Below are 20239 nucleotides of genomic sequence, written 5' to 3' on the forward strand. Positions count from 1 at the left end.
CTAGGCAACTGGAAAACATGTTAGCTGTGAAGTCGAGCAAGCAACTCTATCTATCATTATCAGACCAATGGTTGGTTGCTTGGAGACAAACAATATCCACTCAACCTGGCACCCAACACTTATCTGAGGTATGGATAGAACAGACATATTTGCATGTGTCTGGTGATATGCCTGCTTTTGTTGAATAGCTGCAAGTGTGTAAGCCATGAAGCAGTGTTAAGTGTTTGATATATGAATGACAGACAGATGTTGTTAAGTGAATAGTAAGGGTGGGCCAGTGAGTGAGGCTAGTCTTGCAGCTACTAAGAAACAGACTTGATGAAGTGTTCATTCATTTTGACCATGAGGGAGAGATCATAAGTTTTTTCAACATTGTCTCCATGTCCTCAATACTTCACCGCTGACTAACCTGCAATGCAACTTAACTGCAAGCTGTGCAACGTACAACCTGCGTGTACAGCTCTCCTCTAATGCTTTTCCAAAAGGTAGGTGGAGCAGGACAACAAAGTCAGAATGTCCATCTCTTCCGTAGTCCGAAATAGTTTACTGTAAACGTCGATAACCTTTAGTATGTCTTTTTACCAGAGGACAGAAGCAACATGCCTTTCTTTTTTATGAAGAGGAGGCATAGCTTCAGTCAGTGCATAGATTCAGCCAGAATTAGCCACTCCTGAAGTTGTACTGTGAAGATACGTACTAATGCAATGACTGTATCTCACAGCCCTAATACCGAGATGGGTGCACAAATTTTGTGTAGTTCTTACATTGGGTCAGATAAATGTAATTCAGATGATGATTCCAGCAGATGTTTTCTGCTGCCATCCGATTTCTTCACAAAAACTACATTTAAAAAAAACAAAAAGGTTCTGTCACTTGAATTAAAACCAAATGTAGAAAGTTCGGCTTTTGCTATGAGATGAAAGTCTCTGATCTATTAATTTGCAGAGGCAGCAAATATGCCTTGTTATCTCCAAAGCCAGTCGTTTGCACGGACATTCTTAAGTTTCTTCCAAAGATTTTCAATAATCATGCCTGCCTGTGCAAATAACCATAGGTCTTCAACTGGAATCAGATAAGTAGAACAATATAATCTTGTTGTTCTCAGATTTCCTTAAAATGATTTGCAATTTCTTTTTGTGGAATGATTTAAGCAATCTGTGCTTAGAGAAAATAACATAGTTCATAAGAATGCTGATTTAGAACTGCATATTGAAAGAAAATAGCTCAACATAATATTTGAGAAGCAAAATCCATTCATTCAGATGCAGGGATTTTATGGCTAATCAGTTTTGTTTTCTATTTCTGTTCTTTCACAAAGTTATGTTCAAATTTAATGATAACTTTAATGCAATTACATCTTAAGCATTTTTTTAAACTCTTGTAAAATATTCAGTATTTTTCATTTGAGCACATTTAAAAATGTTTCTTTTTAAATGACAGGAGCTATAAACAGGGAAGCTGTGTGAGTTATATATAACTCAGCTGACTACAACCAAGAAAACACGCAGAACTCTAGGCTTTATTATATTTGCAATCCAGTGTTCTCCATCTAACTGGTAGAGTAACAGCAGCATTCAGTAAGTTTCATAGCATAATTCCTGTGAGATCAGCCAATGGCTCATCATTTTTTAGATTCACAGATTTATTATGCATGGAAGCAAGTCTTTTAACCCAAATAATCTGTGTCATGGATATCTATGCTAAACATTTCCTATCCATGTACCATTTCTCTTAGTTGTAATTGTACCAACCTCTATAGTTCTTCTGGCAGTTCATTCCATATACCCATCACCCTCCGTGAAAAACATGCTCCTCAGATCCCTTTAAGTCTTTCCCCTCTCATCTTAAACTCATAACCGCTAGTATTAGGCTTCCCTACCCTGGGATAAATAAAACTATACACATCTATCTCATCTATGCCTTTCATAATTTTGTAACCAATCTGTAAGATCATCCCTCAGTGTCCTTCACTCCAGCGAACACAGTCCCTCCTTATAACTAAGCTCACCAGTCCAGTGAACCTTTTCTGCATCCTCTGTAGCTTAATCAAAAGCACCCTGCAGTGCAGCAACAGCATGGTACACAATACTCGAAATGCGGCCTAATCAATTATTTATTCAGCTGTGACTGTTTCCCAATTCTTCGGGCAATGAAGGCAAGCATACTATATGCTTACTTCACACTCCATATCATCACTATGCACTTGTAAGCCCAAGGTCTCACTGTTCATGAACACGCTCCAGGGCTTTGCCACTCACTACTTATGGTCCTGTCTGGCTTAAATTCCCAAAATCCATTAATTTGCATGTACCTATGTCAAGTTCCATTGATAGGTTGTGATAAGTAAGGACATTAACAGTTATAGGAAAAAGGCAGAAGAATGGGTTGGGAGGGATAACAAAATGATTGAATGGCAGAGCAGATTCGATGGGCCAAACTGCCTGATTCTGCTACTATGTCTTATGGATTTAAGTCTAGGAATCAGAATCAGAATCAGACTTTAATCACCAAGTACCTAAGCACATACAAGGAATTTACTTCCGGCAGATGTTGTCTCTCTGCTCATAACAATAATAATGATAAATATAAATGAAAATATAGATTATACATACAAGTAGTGTAATCCAAGTAATAGTTAGCCGACAGTTAACTGTTCAGCAAAGTGACCGCAGTAGGGAAAAAACTTCTCCAGTGCCTATTAGTCTTAGTCTGGAGGGATCTGAAGCGCCTACCAGACGGAAGCAGTTCAAACAGTCCATGCGCAGGATGGGAGGAGTCCTTTATGATGTTCCCCGCCCTCTTCTTCAACCTGGAAGAGTACAGGTCCACAATAGAGGGCAGGGAGGCTCCAATGATGCGCTCGGCAGTCCTCACTGTGCGCTGTAGTCTGGTTCTATCCTGCTTGGTGGCGGCTCCAAACCACACAGTGATGGAGGTGCGCAGGACAGACTCAATGACTGCAGTATAGAACTGCAGCAGCAAGTCCTGAGGCAGACCATATTTCCTCAAGAGCCGCAGTAAGTACATCCGCTGCTGGGCCTTCTTCAGGATGGAGCTGATGTTCTGCTCCCAATTCAGATCCTGAGAGATGGTGGTTCCCAGGAACCTGAAGTTCTCCACAGTGGACACAGGGCTGCTGAGGACTGTGAGGGGGGACATAACGGGGGGAATGTCTCCTGAAATCCACTATCATCTCCTTTGTCTTGAGCGTGTTCAGCTCCAGATTGTTCTGACTGCACCAGAGCGCCAGTTGGTCCACCTGCTGTTGATATGCAGACTCATCACTGTTCTGGATGAGTCCGATGACGGTGGTGTCATCTGCAAACTTCAAAAGCTTCACATAGGGGTTGGAGGAGGTGCAGTCATTGGTGTAGAGGGAGAACAGCAGTGGAGAGAGGACACACCCCTGGGGGGCGCCGGTGTTGGTGGTTCGAGTATCCGAGGTGACCTGTCCCATCCTTACCTGCTGACTTCTGTTGGTCAGGAAGCTGTAAATCCAATTGCAGAGGTCAGGTGGCACAGTGAGGTGAGACAATTTGGAGCAGAGGGTATGAGGGACGATGGTGTTAAACGCCAAACTGAAATCCACAAACAGCATCTGAGCATAGGTCCCAGGACGATCCAGATGTTGCAGTCCCAGATTGACTGCATCGTCTACTGACCTATTTGCCCGGTAGGCAAACTGCAGGGGATCCAGCAGGCTGCTGGTGAGGGTCTTCAGGTGGTTCAACAACAAGCGTTCAAAGGATTTCATGACCACAGATGTCAGTGCGACAGGTCTGTAGTCGTTCAGTCCTGTGATGGTGGGTTTCTTGGGGACCGGGATGATGGTAGAGCGCTTGAAGCAAGTTGGAACCTCACTCAGCTCCAGAGATCTATTAAAGAGCTGAGTGAAGATGGGAGCCAGCTGATCAGCACAGGCTCGTGGACAGGAGGGGGAGACCCCATCTGGGCCTGGAGATTTTCGGGTCTTAAGTCGCTGGAACAGTCGACGTACTTCTCCTTCGCTGATTCTGAGCTGTGATCTAGGGGGGTTGGGCAGAGATGGTGGGGAGGTGATGCAGTGATTGGGGGATGAGTACCAGTGAGTGATGGTCGAGGGAAGGCAGGAAGAGAGACCGAAGGGGGGGGAGGGACAGGTGTAAGATGGACCCTCTCAAATCTACAGTAAAAGGTATTAAGGTCGAGAGCCAAAGCTTTGTTAACCTCAGCGGGGGGGCAGTGCGTCTCCTGTAGCCAGTGACCTCCTGCAGGCCTCTTCACACAGACAATGTGTCGTTAGCTGAGAAATTATTCCTCAACTTTTCGGAGTAGAGCCGCTTGGCCACTCTGATTTCTCTGGTCAGTGCACTTCTGGCCAGCCTGTACAGGGCCCTATTCCCACTCCTGTGGGCATCCTCCTTAGCTTGGCGAAGATGTCTAAGCTTGGGGGTAAACCTTGGCTTATTGTTGGCAAAGGTCCGGAAAGTTTTTGTGGGTACACATGCATCCTCACAAAAACTGTTGTAGGATGTCACAGTGTCTGTCAGTTCATGTATATTGGTGGCTGCAGCTTCAAAGACACCCCAGTCAGTGGTGTCAAAACAGTCCTGAAGTTGTTGTTTCGCCTCACTGGTCCACTTCTTCACTGTCCTCACCACAGGCTTAGCAGATTTAAGTCTCTGCCTATAGGCTGGGATGAGGTAGATCAGACAGCGGTCAGAGAGTCCTAAGGCTGCATGAGGAATAGAACGGTAAGCATTATTTAGGATACTATAACAGTGGTCCAGAGTGTTACTATCCCTGGTGGGGCAGTTAACATGTTGTCTGTATTTCGGGAGTTCGTGATTCAGTTTAGCTCTGTTGAAATCTCCTAGGACGATCAACAGCAAATCTATGTGTTCCCGTTGTCTGTAGAATAGTCTGTAAAGAGAATAGTGAGCACCTTCCCTTGACTTTTTTAAAATTTGGGATAAAATTTAACATTTTTACTCACTTTTGATTCCACTTTCTACAAACCCAAGAGCTAACCATGGACAAGGGCCCTAGCAAGAACTGCCTTGGATCACCTCATGCAGCAGCTTTGCATTTTCTGCAATATAAAAAATTCTATCAGCACTGTCTCCTGCAGAGCTCATCAATTTCATCAAATTTCCTCAAATTCACCAAGAACATCTCTGATACTTCTCTTCCCTTTTATGAAAGACACTGTCTCCATCTCAGGAGACAACTTTTCACTGAGATATTCCACAGCTACCTTGACTATACCTCCTCCTTCCATGCCTCCTGTAAGGATGCCTTCCCGTTTTAAAATTTCTCTGCTACATCTTTTCTCAAGACAAGGCCTGCTGTTCAAGAGCTTCTGAAATGTCCTCACTCTTCTGGAAGCATGATTTCTTATCTGCCATTGTCGACAGAGCCCTATGTATTTCCTCCAGTTTGTGTATATCTGCTCTGACCCCACTTTTCATCCCAGCAGTCTTAGTATCCAATGTATTATCACCCACCATCTTGCCAGATGGAATGCAATCCTCTCACTAATCCCATCTTCACCTTCTCCCACTTTCTGCTCTCCACAGAGATTCCTTTCTTCAGAGCTCCTTGATCCACTTTTCTCTTCCCAACAATCCTCCCTGTCATCTGGCACTTTCCCCTGCAAATGAAGGAGATGTCCAGAGATTAACATCTGCAGGACGATGCTGAGGATGTTCCACGAGGCTGTGGTGGCCAGTGCTATCATGTTTGCTGTTGTGTGCTGGGGCAGAAGGCTGAGGGTAGCAGACACCAACAGAATCAACAAACTCATTCGTAAGGCCAGTGATGTTGTGGAGGTGGAACTGGACTCTCTGACGGTGGTGTCTGAAAAGAGGATGCTGTCCAAGTTGTATGCCATCTTGGACAATGACTCCCATCCACTCCATAATATACTGGTTAAGCACAGGAGTACATTCAGCCAGAGACTCATTCCACCGAGATGTAACACTAAGCGTCATAGGAAGTCATTCCTGCCTGTGGCCATCAAACTTCACAGCTCCTCCCTCGGAGTGTCAGACACCCTGAGCCAATAGGCTGGTCCTGGACTTATTTCCACTTGGTATGATTAACTTACTATTATTTAATTATTTATGGTTTTATATTCTTGGTTGGTGTGGCTGTAACGAAACCCAGTTTCCCTCGGGATCAATAAAGTATGTCTCTCTGTCTGTCTGTAACACTTGTCCCTGTACCTCTTCCCTCAGTACCATCTGGGGACCTAAACAGTCCTTCCAGATGAGGCAAATGTTCACCTGCACCTCTTCCAACCTGTTGTACTGCTTTCGGTGCTCATGATGTGGCCCCCTCCACAGTGACGAAAGCAAACATAGACTAGGCAACCACTTTATGGAGCATCTGCACTTTACAACAGTCATTGATCTCCATATAATTTTATCAATTCTACACTAACCTGTCCCCCGCTTTCTCTAGTGTTGCAGAGACCCCCAAACACAAATTAAAAGGACAGCATCTCATAATCTGCTAATTCTTCCAAATTGGATCCCTCTTCTTCTTCTTCTTTTAGCCAATCCTTTTAAAGTTGTGCCATTGTCCAAGTAAAATCTTCAGACCTTCAGCTCCTTCCAGCAGCTGCATTTGGAACTACAGTCAGTTCCACAGCAAAAATAATAGCCATCAAATTTCCAATGAAAACCACACAAAAGATTTTTTTTTGTGATATTAAATCACACTTAGCTCTTTTTCAGCAGGTATAACGTAGTCACCTTCTAATTTTGATTTCCTGCCATATGAGCTGCAGTTAATGAAGTACTATAAAGTCATTGGTGATATTCAGTACAAGCCAACTGTGGTGATGTCTTCACTAAATTGTTTTTTTTCTTTCTAAAGGATAAGGACACAGAACACTGGCTCATCTTCATCACTTCCAACTGCTACTTTTACTTCCACTGATGAATCATTAGAAAATTCCTTGCCGGTTCCTTCCCTTTCCTCTCCACCTGCTGACTTGGATGATGACATCATTTCTCCACACCTCTTGATGCCCGACAGCCTTAGTCAACTAGAAGAATTTGGCCGCCAAAAGAAGCGGCAGAAGAAGCTGCCGAAGCAGCAGAGGCAACGGCAGTTTAGTGATCTGTGGGTTCGCATTGAAGAGAGGTGGGTTTTGGTTAAATTTTAATTTTGCAACATGACTCAAAAGGTGATGTCATGATGTAGAATGGTTAAGTTGTATCTTCAATTAATGTGAAAGTAACCTAAGTGCCTTACCATTAAACTAACATTGCTGATTTAAACTATCTGAATTGATAGCATTGGCCATTTCTTTTAACCAGTACAATTGTCCTGCCTGTACTGGCTTGCTTTCCCCTCAGAACCCTGCTTTGCTGTAAATCTTCTGTAGTGTGATAATTACTTAAATATACAAAGAAAGAACTCAACTACAATTTACTTTTGCCAATGCATTTCCTAAGATAATGGAACCATAGGGTCAGAAAACAATTTGAATGGGAAGGGAAAACTTTAATCTAATAACTTTTCAAAAGCCTTGAAAATTTCTTGATCAATATAACTAAATATTTCATTGGATTGTACATCTATTAATTTATTATAAAACTGTGATACTATTTTTGGATTAACTTTCAATGTTGTTGTTGGATTTTATATTGGTTCAGCTTTCCAGCACCATAATGATAACACTACATGGCAGCTTAATCTATTATAATTTATTTTGTAGCTTCATGTATATTTTTACAGATTAGTTTACTTTTCTGCTTTATACACAACTAAAATTAACATGGATTTGTCCCTCCATTAACATAGCTTGATTGTGGTTCTGGTATCTTCTCCATTATAAATGGACACCATACCGCTGAAATAATATTGAACCACATAAGTCAGTACCAGCCCTGTACTAATTTAAGATCATCTCAATCAGTATTATAGTATGTCAGCGTAATTAAGTACCCATGTACTAGGGAGAAAGGAATTCCAGCCTATGCTCCTAATCAACTGATATGGTCCAAATACCTTTTACTTTGAAGACTGTCATTTTGTGTGATATTGGGCAGACAATTCATAGATGTGGCTCTGGAGTCCGGAACTGACATGGTTTGGCTTTGCAATTCAAAAAAAATAGTTGACTGAATTTCTTCATTCCTTGCATTTTCATTAAATCACTTTCCTTTCACATTTTAATCCTACTCATTCAGTATACTCTCTAAATGTCCATTGTTCAGACAATTTCTGACCATTATAATCCTGGATGGCAAATGTTAATTGTTTAGTCATCAGGATGTTCAAAGTTTGTCATTTTATTTCTTGTCCAGTTTTACATTTTTAAATGGAAATATTCGAAGGACTATGAACTCACCAAACAGGGCACTGATGTTAATTGTAATCTATCTGTCAATTCTAATTGTAAAGGAGGCATTTGCAGGGTAGGGGAATGGCTGGTAAGAGCAACATTTTAGTGCCCATCCTGAGAATGTAGTGATGAGCTGTCCTCATGTACATTAGGAACATGTATCCATAGGATGGATGGAGGGGGATCTTGTGTACAATTCAAGGTATAGTTGCAAACATCCACACTTATTGTTCCAAATGGCAGATGGTGTAGAATGGTGAGCCGCTGCAGCACACCTTGTAAATGATTCACATCGTAAGTAACCATCATGCACTGGTGAACCCAATAAGTGAAGATGGCTAATTGGGGCCAATTATGCATGCTGCTTTGTTCTTGAGTACGTCAAAAAGCTGCAAGCATGCAGGCATGGTAGGAAAATAGTCTATTGTTGTGCAAAACAATAGTCTCTGTAGGTACTATTAAAAATTGACTCTCCCACATGGTACAATTTGACATTTTGTTGTTCCAGACGTGACCATACTGTTGAAGAATGTTGCCCTCAGTTAAGAATGTTGTTAACTCTGATGAAGGTAGAATTAAAAATATTTTCTTTGAAAGTGCTGCAGTGTCCTTGTGGAAGAATATTTTGCCTTTAACCTGCTCTTGGAGCCGGCCTGGTGAGGTTGTGACCGTCCCCATCCCCACCAATGGCTCAGAACTTCAAAGTAAATTTATTATCGAAGTACGTATACGTCATCATATAAATCCCTGGTGTTTCCATACCACTGCCCTTGGACAGAGAATACTACAAGAACTAGATTCAGCCCAGCCCATCATGGGTAAAGCTTTCCCCAGCATTGAGCACATCCACATGGACTGTTGTCACAAGAAAGCAGCATCCATCATCAGGGGCTCCCACCATCCTGATCATGCTCTATATTCGCTGCTGCCGTCAGGATGAAGGTGAAGGAGCTTCAGCACTCGACAACATGTTCAGGAACAGTTTTTATTCTTCATCCATCGGACTCTTGAACCAGAGGAGATAGCTTCACAAAACTTCACTTGCCCCATCACTGAACCGTTCCCACAATCTTTGGAATCACTTTCAAGGACTCTTCATCTCATGTTCTGTATATTTATTGCCTTTTTGTTATTATTATTTCTTTCTTTTGTATTTGTACAGTTAGTTGTCTTTTGCACATTGGTTGCTTGCTCTGTTGAGTGGTCTTTCATTGGCTGAATTATGGATTATTGGATTTATTGAGAATGCCCACAAGAAAATGAATCTCAGCATTCTATATGGTAACATATATGTGCTTTTATAATAAACTTACTTTGAACTTAAATCAAGAAACACAATAGAATCAATGAAAGACCACAGCCCACGGGGTGCATGAAAAACCTTTGTGCAAAAGACAACAAAATGTAGTACACCAGTACCTTCTTCTTGATGGCAACAGTAAGAAGAGAGCATGGCCTGGGTGGTGGGTGTCCTTAATGATGGATGCTGCTTACCTGTGACAACGCTCCGTATAGATGTGCTCAATAGTGGGGAGAGCTTTACTTATGAGGGACGGGGCCAAATCTACTATTTTTTTTAAGGACATTCCATTCAAGGACATTGGTGTTTCCGTACCAGGCCATGATGCAACCAGTCAAGATACTGTCCAGGACAGATTTATAGAAGTTTCTCAAAGTTTTAAACTTCTAAGAAAGTAGAGGTGCTACCATGCTTTCTTTTTAATGGTATGAGTGCTGGACCTTGGACAGACCCACTGATGAGGACTGGCTCATGGACCTCTGGTTTCCTCCTCTTGAAGTTAATTATCAGCTGCTTGGTCTTGCTGACACTGGGTAAGCCAGATTTTCAATTTCCCTCCTATATGTTGATTCATCACAGCTCTTAATTCGGCCAACAACAATGCTGTCATCAGCAGACTTAAATATGGCATTGGAGCTGTGCATAGTCTCACAGTCATAAGTACAAAAAGAGTAGAGCAGGGAGTTAGGTACACAGCTTTGTGGTACACCTGTGCTAATGGCTATTGTGGTGGAGATGCCTTTGCCTGTCTGAATGGACTAGGGTCTGCAGTGAGGAAATCAAGGATCCATTTGCACATGGAGGTATTGAGGCTAAGGTCTTGGAGCTTATTGATTAGTTTTGAGGGGATGATAGTATTGAATGCCAATCTGTGGTCAATGAAGAACATCCTGACATATGCATCTTGCTGTCCAGATGTTCCAGGGTTGAGTAAAGAGTTAACAAAATGACAACTGTGGTTCTCAAACTGCTGAAGCAAGAGGTTAAAGATATCAGTAAATACTTCAACCAGTTGAACAGCACAGGTCTTTAGTACTCAGCCAGGGACCCCATCTCGGCCTCAGAGACTGAAATTATGGGGTCATTGGGGGCTGTGGCAAATTGTGAAGATTCCTCCCTGTCTTCATGGTCAGTGCGAACATAGAAGGCATTCAGCAGATCTGGGAATGAAGCTTTGTCACCTACGTCGCTTGGTTTCACTTTGTTAGAGGTAATAGCATTCAAGCCTTCCCACAGTTGCTGGGCGTCCTTCAATAAAAAAAACACAAAGAACATAGGATAAGTTAATATCCCTTGTGCCAATGGGTCATAAGTACTTGCGTGAGACTGACTTGATGTTGGGAGCGACACAGGGTTGACACACAGTGGTTTTCAAGTGGGCACCCTTCTTCCTTAAGGTTTCTTCAATTAGCTCACGACAACACCAGAGGGCTTGAAGATGACTTCTTGTGTCCCAGAGTCACCTCCCCATTGTGTCCTCCCTCTCTCTTGATGCTATCTGGGAGCTCAGGAGAGGTCTTTTTGCTTGATCTTTTTACCAGTGACTGCTTCTTTCTGTCCCCTCTGATGTGACTCTGACAGTTTGCCTTAGAGTCAGACCATGGATCTCCGAGCTCTTTCAGCAATTTGATGGTGGATGCGGCCATAATTCCCTTACAATCCACTTCCACTGGACAGACTTTGGTTTTCAAGCCCCATCATTGAGCTTCAGCTGTTAGATCTGCATATCATAGCCTCTTGCACTCATATGCTTCCGCCATTAAATCCTCCCACAGGACTGTGAGTTCCACAATGTAGTCAATCTGTAATGAATTGGACTAGAGAACCAACTCCAGCCTATGGTTGGTAGTAACAATTTCTAGTGGAAAGGTGAGTTATTTATTAACATTCACCATCTTTTTCCAGTTACGGACCATGTTCATCTCTCCTGTTTCTGGCTTAGGAGGGAGATTAGTTGGTCTTTTCACTCCTTCCTGGACAAATGCTGCTGGTGTGAGAACGTTAGTCATTCTAGGGGGCAAGGAGTTGGTTCCTATCCTCTTAGCCACCGCCAGACCCTTCAAGACCAGGTTGTGACGCCATGTGTATCTGCCTTGTGAGAGGCTGGATTTGCAACTTGCCAAGATATGCTTGAGGGTTGCTGGAATTGGGTACAGGGCACAAGTTGGGTCCTCACTAAACCACTGGTGGAGGTTTTTTTGTGAGGGAGGTACATCATATGTAACTCTGATGAGAAAGCTAAGTCTGTTTGCTTTCATCTCCCATATGTCCTTCCAACTAATTTTCCTCCTCTCGTTCCTTTCCCACCACATCCACTGCCCCTGCTTAACCAGGGAGACGGCCTTTGTACTTCTGTCTGAGTCTTCTTGTCGCCTCACTTCCTTGACAACCAACTTCCTTCGCTCTGGAATTGTGGCCTTGTGCCAGGTGGGTTACTTGCTGCCAGACCAAATCCGCCCTGCCCTGTTAGACTTGCCCCACAGTGTCTCAATGCCTAAGGGCTGCTGTTGCTTGCTGCAGCATATCAGCTGAGGTCCATTTATACCCAGTTGATAAGGTACGTGCGGCGTTACTGATGATCTTGTCACAAGAGTCTTTGAGCGTCATCTGCAGACACACGTTCGAACACTTGAATTCCTCTGTAAGGCCAGTGAAAGGTAATTCAAGGACTCCTCTACCATAGAGACTGATGTTACTGATGGGACACCAAGCCATTTCTTTACGAACAACTTGATGGTTCACTCGAGCTTCTTCACAGTTGTTGCTGGGACCTCAGAGACAGTGAGCAGCCACATCACTCAGGGTAGGAGTCCAAACTGTAAACACCAGAGCTTCAGCTTCCCAGGCAGCATGGTCTTGTCAGTGTTATCCAGGCCACTGGTGATGTGTTGCTTTAGTTGCTGTTCCTGCTCTTTGTCATGAAGCTGGTGTTGTACCATCTACCCAGGCTTTTGACAGGCCATCCAGACACCGTTGGAAATGGATCATCACCGATGAAGAACGTCATGTCTTTCAGCATTCCCTTGACGATGGAGATGCTTCGTGACTTGCTGGGTTAGATTATGTTTTCCATTGCATCCAACTTCTTTTCTGCTGTTCCTTTTAATTGCTCCAAATTTTTCTTCAAGTAGTTGTTGATGGCTCCTCACTGTTTCATATCAGCAGCGTCCTCAGCTATGCAAACTTCGGTTTGTGTCCAGTCACTATGCTTCATTCAACTCAGTTGACCAACTTCGCCAGAAGTGCTGATCAATGTGAGGCCCCTGTCCCTGCTCCCTCAAGCACCCTTTCCTTCTTGATGGATCTCCAACCCCTTCTCTAATGTAACTTTCTCCCACCCACAGATGCACACCCGACGCTTATGTCCCCCTAATGCTGCTGGTGTTTTGGTAGTCTCGTTCAGTGCTCTCTTTATTCATGGTCGATTCCGTTCCTAGGTCTGTAGCCATGTTAGTAGTCATTGAGTCACTTTCATAGGGTCTAGGAATACCTTCCTTGTTGCCTTTTCATGGCCATTAACGGGTATCTCCAACATGCTGAAGCAGTGTTGAAGACTGCCACCATGGGTAACTAGCCCATGACAGTCTCATTGGGGTCTACTCTCTCCTTTCAGCTGTCTTTCCATGCTGTCACAAGGTCTTTCCCTTGTCGCCTTTTCGTCAGCTGCCTTTTCACAGCAGTCACCGGCCAGGTCCAATTAATCAAAATCAGAGAACACAGGATAAGACGTCAACATCCCTTGTGCCAATGGGTCATGAGCACTTGCTTGCAACTGCCTTGTAACTGGGAGTGGCACAGGGTTGACACACAGGGCTTTTTGATTAGCCAACTACATCACCGAAGGGCTCGATGATGACTTCAGGCATCCCAGAGTCACCACTCCCCAATGTGTTCTCTCTTGTTGCTATCCTGGAGTCCAGGAAAGGTCTTTTTGCTTGATCCAAAGACAGTGACTGCTTCTTTCTGCCATCTCTGATGGTTGCTGTGGGTTCTTATTATGGATTCCTAACACCGTCAGCAATTTGATGGTGGATGTGGCTAAAAATCCCCTACAAGCCACTTTCACAAGACAAACTTTGGTTTTCTAGCCCATTGCTGAGTTTCAGCCTCAAGATCTGCAGAGTCTAGCCTTTTGCACTCATAAGCTTCAGCCACTGAATTCTCCCATGGGACTGTGAGTTCCATGGTACAGTACAGACTATCTGTAATGAACTGAACCAGAGAACCAAACTTGGTCCACAGTTGCCACTACACCCATGAGATGGCTTTCTGGAGCTTGTACCTGGACCTCTTCTATCCTGCCTGATCACCAGACCTGAACACTACTGATCTGGTCCTCAGCAGATTGCAGATCTCATGGTTCACATACAGCTTAAACTATAAGAACATAAGACATTGGAGCAGAATTAGGCCATTCAACCCATCAAGTCTGCTCTGCCAATCCATCATGACTGATTGTGAATCTCAGTCAATCCCATACACCTGCCTTGTGGCCATAACCTTTGATGCCCTGACGGATGAGGGAACTATCAATTGGGGAAAACTCTGAATGATTTTTTGGAGCATGCTCATAGAAACATAAAAAAACTACAGCATAATAAAGGCCCTTTGGCCTACAAAGCTGTGCCAAACACGTCCTTACCTTAGAAATTACTTAGGGTTATCCATGGTCCTCTATTTTTCTGAGCTCCATGTACCTGTCCAGAAGTCTCTTAAAAGATCCTATCATATCTGCCTCCACCACTGTCGCTGGCAGCCATTCCATATACTCACCACTCTCTGCGTAAAAAAAATACCCCGACATCTTCCCTGTACATACTCTGGACCAAGTAACTTAAAACTGTGCCATCTCGTGCTAGCCATTCCAGCCTTGGGAGCAAGCCTCTGACTACTCACTCGATCAATGCCTCTCATCATCTTATACACTTCTATCAGGTCACCTCTCATTCTCCGTCCCTCCAAGGAAAATAGGCCAAATTCACTCAACCTATTCTCATAAGGCATGCTCCCCAATCCAGGCAACATCCTTGTAAATCTCCTTTGTACCCTTTCTATGGTTTCTACATCCTTCCTATAGTGAGGCGACCGGAACTGAATACTTGTCTCTAACTGTTTTTATAAAGTCCATGACAACCATGGTGTATTCATTCAGAGCCTCTGATGAGTCATTGAACACCGCCCAGTCCACCAATCTGAGGCAATCTCTGGATACTTGCTCCTTCTGTTCTCGTTTCCCATTTCATTTTATTTTTTTGCTTTTGATTCTACTCTATTTAAACATATTCATGACTTCATTTCCCCACATACCTGGGCATTCTCTCTTCTCCCCACTCCCATCAGACAGAAGATACCAAATTGAAGATACCACCAGGCTGAAGGACCACTACCACTCTGCCATTATAAGACTATTGAATGGTCCTTTGCAGGTAGGTTTGCTAGAGCTGTTTGGGAGGATTTAATCTAACTTGGCAGAGGGGTGGGAACCAAAGTGATAGGGCTGAGGATGGGGAAGCTGGTGTACCATCAATGCAATATATGGGGAGACCATGAGGAAAGACACACCGATGATACGGCAACATTGCAGTCAGGAGGATAAGTTGAAATTAACAAGGGGGCAAAATCGGAAAGGGTGATGAATACAGGTCTGAAAGTGTTATATTTGAAAGGAAACAGTATACAATATAGCAAAAATTGATGGGAAATTCCAGGATTGGGAAGTTTATTAAACAGAAGGCAAATGAAAAATCATATGGAGAGAAAAGATGTCAGATGAAGGTAAACTAATCAATAAAATAAAAGAGGATACCAAATGTTTTTTTTCCAGATATAAAAAGAGTAAAGGAGAGGCGAGAGTGGATATCGGACCATTGAAAAATGATGCTGGAGAGGTAGAAATGAGGGACAGAAAAATGGCAGACAAAGTTAATAAGTATTTCATGTCAGTCTTCACTGTGGAAGAAACTGAGAGTATGCTGTAAATTTGAGAGTTTCAGGGGGCAGGAGTGACGGTAGTTGGTGGTACTAAGTGGAAGATGTTTGGAAAACTGGAAGGGCTGAAGGTAGATAAGTCACCAGGACCAGATGAAGTACACCTCAGGTTCTGAAAGAGGTAGCTGAAGAGATTGTGAAGGATCTTTCAAGAATCACTAGCTTCCGGAATGGTTCCAGAGGACTGTAAAATTGCAAAAGTCCTACCACTCTTTTAAGCAAGGAAGGCAGAAGAAGGAAAATTATAGGCCAGGTAGCCTAACTTCTGTGATTGGGAAGAGATTGGAGTAGTTGGAGGCACAAGATAAAATAGGTCAAAGTCAGGATGGATTCCTTAAGGGGAAATCCTGCCTCACAAATCTGCTGGAATTCGCAGAATAACAGGCAGGATTGACAAAAGAGAGTTGATGGATGTTGTTTACTTGGATTTTCTGAAGGCCCTTGACAAGGTTTAACAAGTTAAGAACCTATGGTATTAAGGAAAGATATTAGCATGGATAGAAGATTGGCTGACCGGCAGGAGGCAAAAGAATAAAGGGAGCTTATTCTGGTTGTCAGCTGGTGACTAGTGGTGTTCTACAGGGGTCAGTATAGGGACCCTTTTTTATGTTGTATGTCAATGATTGGAATGGCAGAATTGATGACTTTGTGGCCAAGTTTGCAGATGATACAAAGATGGGTGGAAAGTCAGTGTTGAGGAAGCAGGGAGTCTGCAGAAGGACTTGGACAGATTAGGAGAATAGAAGATAAAATGGCAAATGAAATGTAGTGTAAAGAATTGTGTGGTCATGTTTTTTAGTAGAATAAATAGGGGTATGGACTGTTTTCTAAATGGGGAGAAAATTCAAAAATCAGAGGTTCAATGTAACTTGGGAGTCCTTGTGCAGTATTGCCAAAAGATTAACTTGCAGATTGATTCAATGGTAAGGCAGGCAAATGCAATGTTGGCATTCATTTCGAGAGGACTAAAGCATACAGCAAGGATGTGATGCTGGGATTTATAAGGCATTGGTTTGACTGAAGTTGAAGTCTTATGAGTAGTTTTGGACTCCATGCCTCAGAAAAGATGTGTTGGCATTGGAGAGGGTCCAGAGGAGGTTCATGAGAATGATTCCTGGAATAAAAAGGTTAATGTCTGAAGAACAGTGATGGCTCTGGGCCTGTACTTGCTCAAGTTTCAAAGAATGAGGGGATATTTCTTGAAACCTGTAGAACATGGAAAAGCTCTAATAGAATGGATGTGGAGTGGATGGTTCCTGTAGTGAAAAGAGGGACATCCATTTAGAACAAAGAAGGAATTTCTTAAGCCAGAGGGTAGTGAATTTATGGAATTCATTGCCAGAAGTAGTTTTGGAGGCCAAGTCATTAAGTATATTTAAAGTAGAGGTTGATAGGTTCTTAGTTAGTCAGGGCATTGAAGGTTTCTGGGAAAAGGCAGGAAAATGCCACATGGATTGTGCCTTTTATAGCTGTAGAGCATTAAGAAAGGGGAACAACAAAGCATCGGTAGCTTGACGCAAAGTTCAATTAGCATCAAGGAAGACTTGTTCGAACACCTGTTTCTCAGTGTAAGTTATCTCAAAGCTCTTCTTTCAGGGGTCTGCGTTAATTCCAGATTATTTTTGTAAATGACAATATTTGACATAATTTTTAAATATAAATGTTTTTCAACGTAGATTAAGGCAGAAGTCAGCCTCAAAATCTTTTATATTTTTCCAATCTTCTACTGAATGCCTTTTCTTCTTTTCAGTCTTGCCAGGTAGCCAATTGTCACTCATTTGAATCCCTGGACAAATATTAGTATAGGATTTCCATTTTCATATCATAGCCAAGCTGGATGATTATCTTTCTCTTTGTTCTCACCTCTAATTTCTGACTTCCCTTTTTTTCCTGTTCAGATTCTCAATTTTGAATAAATCCTGATCTATATGACTTTGTACCAGACCCATGAAGGATTTATAGGCCTTAATGTTGTACATTAATTACAGAAGATACTGCAGCTAAATCAACTACTGTACATAGTGTCCTTATAGTAGTAAAATATCCCAATACACTTTTCAGGAGGTGCATAATCCATCCAATATAATGTCAAGCCACATTAAGTAGCTAATATGATAAGACTGCAAAAGTTTGGTGGGGGTGATATCTATCAAATGAAGGAATTGAAGGAGGAGAGCGGTTAGAAAGCTGGAAACATTTAAGGATGAAATTCCAGAGCCTTGAGCCTTGGCATCTAAAAATATGAAACAATTAAATTTGGGAATAATCCAGAATTATAGGGCCTCATATTTTCGAAGGTTGTTGAGCTAGAAGAGATTTCAGTTACCTCTCACTTCAAAGTTAAAATTACTTCTCATGTTCCTAGCAGTGTGTTCAAAACAGGAGGCTTTTCTTTTCAACACCAATCAAACCCTTATTGTACAGCAAGAGATGCAAGATTCCTCATAAAGCAATCTGTCACAATGACACCTCTATTTATCCTTTTGACCCACAGTGTGTCACCTGGAAACAAACTTTATTTCAACCCCAAAGCCCCTAAAACACCAGGGTCAGTAAGTTGACCCCGTGTCAGTCACCACTGAAGCCCATTGCTGCTTGTAATGCAAGGTGCAGACAGGTCCTGCAAGTCACCAGTCAATGTACAATGAAAATCTTGCAATAGTATCTTCTGTTAGGTTTGGAGTCTCAAGGAGAGCACTATCGACCGGAGGAATCCATCACTTCACTGACCTGACACCTGTTTTATATGGTGAGACTTCAATATGGTTCTTACTCCTGCATTCATAATGCCTGAAATGGAGCAGAATATACAGAAGATAAATAATCTAAATCTTCAGCCAGGATAGCTTGTCTTCCTTGTTCTCTCACAGTGAAGATTTACTTTGGAAAGCAAAAGAATATTGACTTTCAGCATCTGCAAACACAAATTATCAAACCATGAATATTTAATTTCTGGGTAAGTATTAATAATTAAAATGTTTTTGCTTATATGGAGTAATGAATCACATTCACATCATCTGCATGGAGGAAGGAAGTACTCCATGTGGATTGTCTTATCATATAGTGCATAAGATGATAAGAGACATCTATAGAGTGGTAACTAGTGACTTTTCTCAGAGCAGCAAATACAAGAAGTCATAACTTGAAGACGATTGGAGGAGAAAGTATAGGGGAGGACGTCAGAGATAGTGTTTTTTGTACATATACACATACACACAGACTACACTTTTTTAAGTGCACAGTATGCATTGCCAGGGGTTCTTAATTGCTAAGGAGATGAACTCAAGAAAGCCAACAAGAGTCAGTGAACCAACCATGATCTCATTGAATGGCAGAGTGGTCTTGAAAGCCGTTTAGTCTACTCCTGTTGGCCCTGTCTCAATCACTGCCACAGCTCCGCGTGTGCGTCTCTGTGTCTGTCTGTCTCTCTTTTTCCCTGCCATGGATCTCTCCAACATTTCATTCTCTGCTGGATCCATACATTCAACCAACAAGTTTTTTGCATCCATGGAGGGTCGGCAGATCACCCAACTCCAGACCGCAGATCCCGCCATATCCAACTCTGCTTCCAGTGGCCCTGGATGCATCCCAGACCATGGACCCTGCTGCCTCCCACTCGGACCTCAGTTTGATCGGACACCCCCGGACTGCGGAGTTCACTGACTCCAACACCAGCTCCGATGTCCCTGGACTCCTCCACCAGAGCAGTGACACAATTGTTGTCAACCCCAGTCCCAACAACCCTGAGTGGATTCAAACCTTGGATTCCAAAGCCACCAACTCCAGTTCCCGTGACCCCAGACACCTTCAGACTGCAAACTGTGCGGGCTGTGACTCTGGCTCTGGCTACCAGCCGAGACCTTCCTTGCTGCTGCTGCTGGGCCCCTGGGTTCCCCTTCCCCAGCACCATTCTTCAACTCTACTCTTGGATCCTCAGAGCCTCCATCTTCCTCCCACCCTGTGTTCCCTGAACACCCCAACCCTCCCCCTTCAATCCTAGCTCTAACCCATGCTGCATCTTCTCCATTCCTATTGACCTCCCCCTCACCGAGGCAAACATTCTGTCCTTAGCAAGAGCCTTACCTTTGACCCGCTTCACCTGTGCTTCAGTGAGTTCCACACCCATGACACCAAACTCTTCTGTCACCTCCCTCTCAGAGCCTACTTCATTGGCAAGAATTCCATTCACCACACTGATGATCCTTTCTCCAACCCTTCTTCTCTTCTTGGAAACCCTGCACTGGTCCTCAGAACAATTTCCACATCCCATGGGTTAGTTGTACTTTTAGACCAGAAGCATCTGCTTTTGCTCATTCTGTGCTCTGGCTATAGACTGATTGGCTGCCTCCTCCCATGCTGAATGAAGCTATGAAATAAATTTCTCCATTGGGTTAATTCACTGGTTCAGTGTTCAGTCTCAAAGTTCCATGTCTAGGCCCTGCTTAGGGCTGACTTCAGATGGAGGAGTACAGGCACAATAGTTCTTTCAAGTATTTCTGGATCAGCAGGAGGAAGGAGTCACCCTGCCATCCTGGATCTAGTTTAGCACACAGCTGTTGTTGCTAGATTGTTCATGTGTGCATCACCAATCCTCGTCAAATCTGCTTCTCTAT

The 20239-nt window shown here is 43.0% G+C and overlaps 1 protein-coding gene across 4 annotated transcripts in view; it reads left to right on the plus strand.

The window, feature by feature from the left end:
- LOC132401920 (metalloprotease TIKI2-like) overlaps positions 1 to 20239 on the plus strand; it is a 423581-nt gene that overhangs the window by 391293 nt on the left and 12049 nt on the right. For all 4 annotated transcript variants that reach the window (XR_009514745.1, XR_009514746.1, XR_009514747.1 and 1 more), the window contains exon 6: positions 6862 to 7131. Coding sequence is in view for 1 of the 4 variants with exons in the window: in XM_059984269.1 (XP_059840252.1) it covers positions 6862 to 7131 (270 nt within the window). In the remaining 3 variants the exon portion in view is untranslated. The remainder of the gene's footprint in view (positions 1 to 6861; positions 7132 to 20239) is intronic.

Source organism: Hypanus sabinus, chromosome 11, assembly GCF_030144855.1.
Source record: "Hypanus sabinus isolate sHypSab1 chromosome 11, sHypSab1.hap1, whole genome shotgun sequence".
Classification (NCBI taxonomy): domain Eukaryota; kingdom Metazoa; phylum Chordata; class Chondrichthyes; order Myliobatiformes; family Dasyatidae; genus Hypanus; species Hypanus sabinus.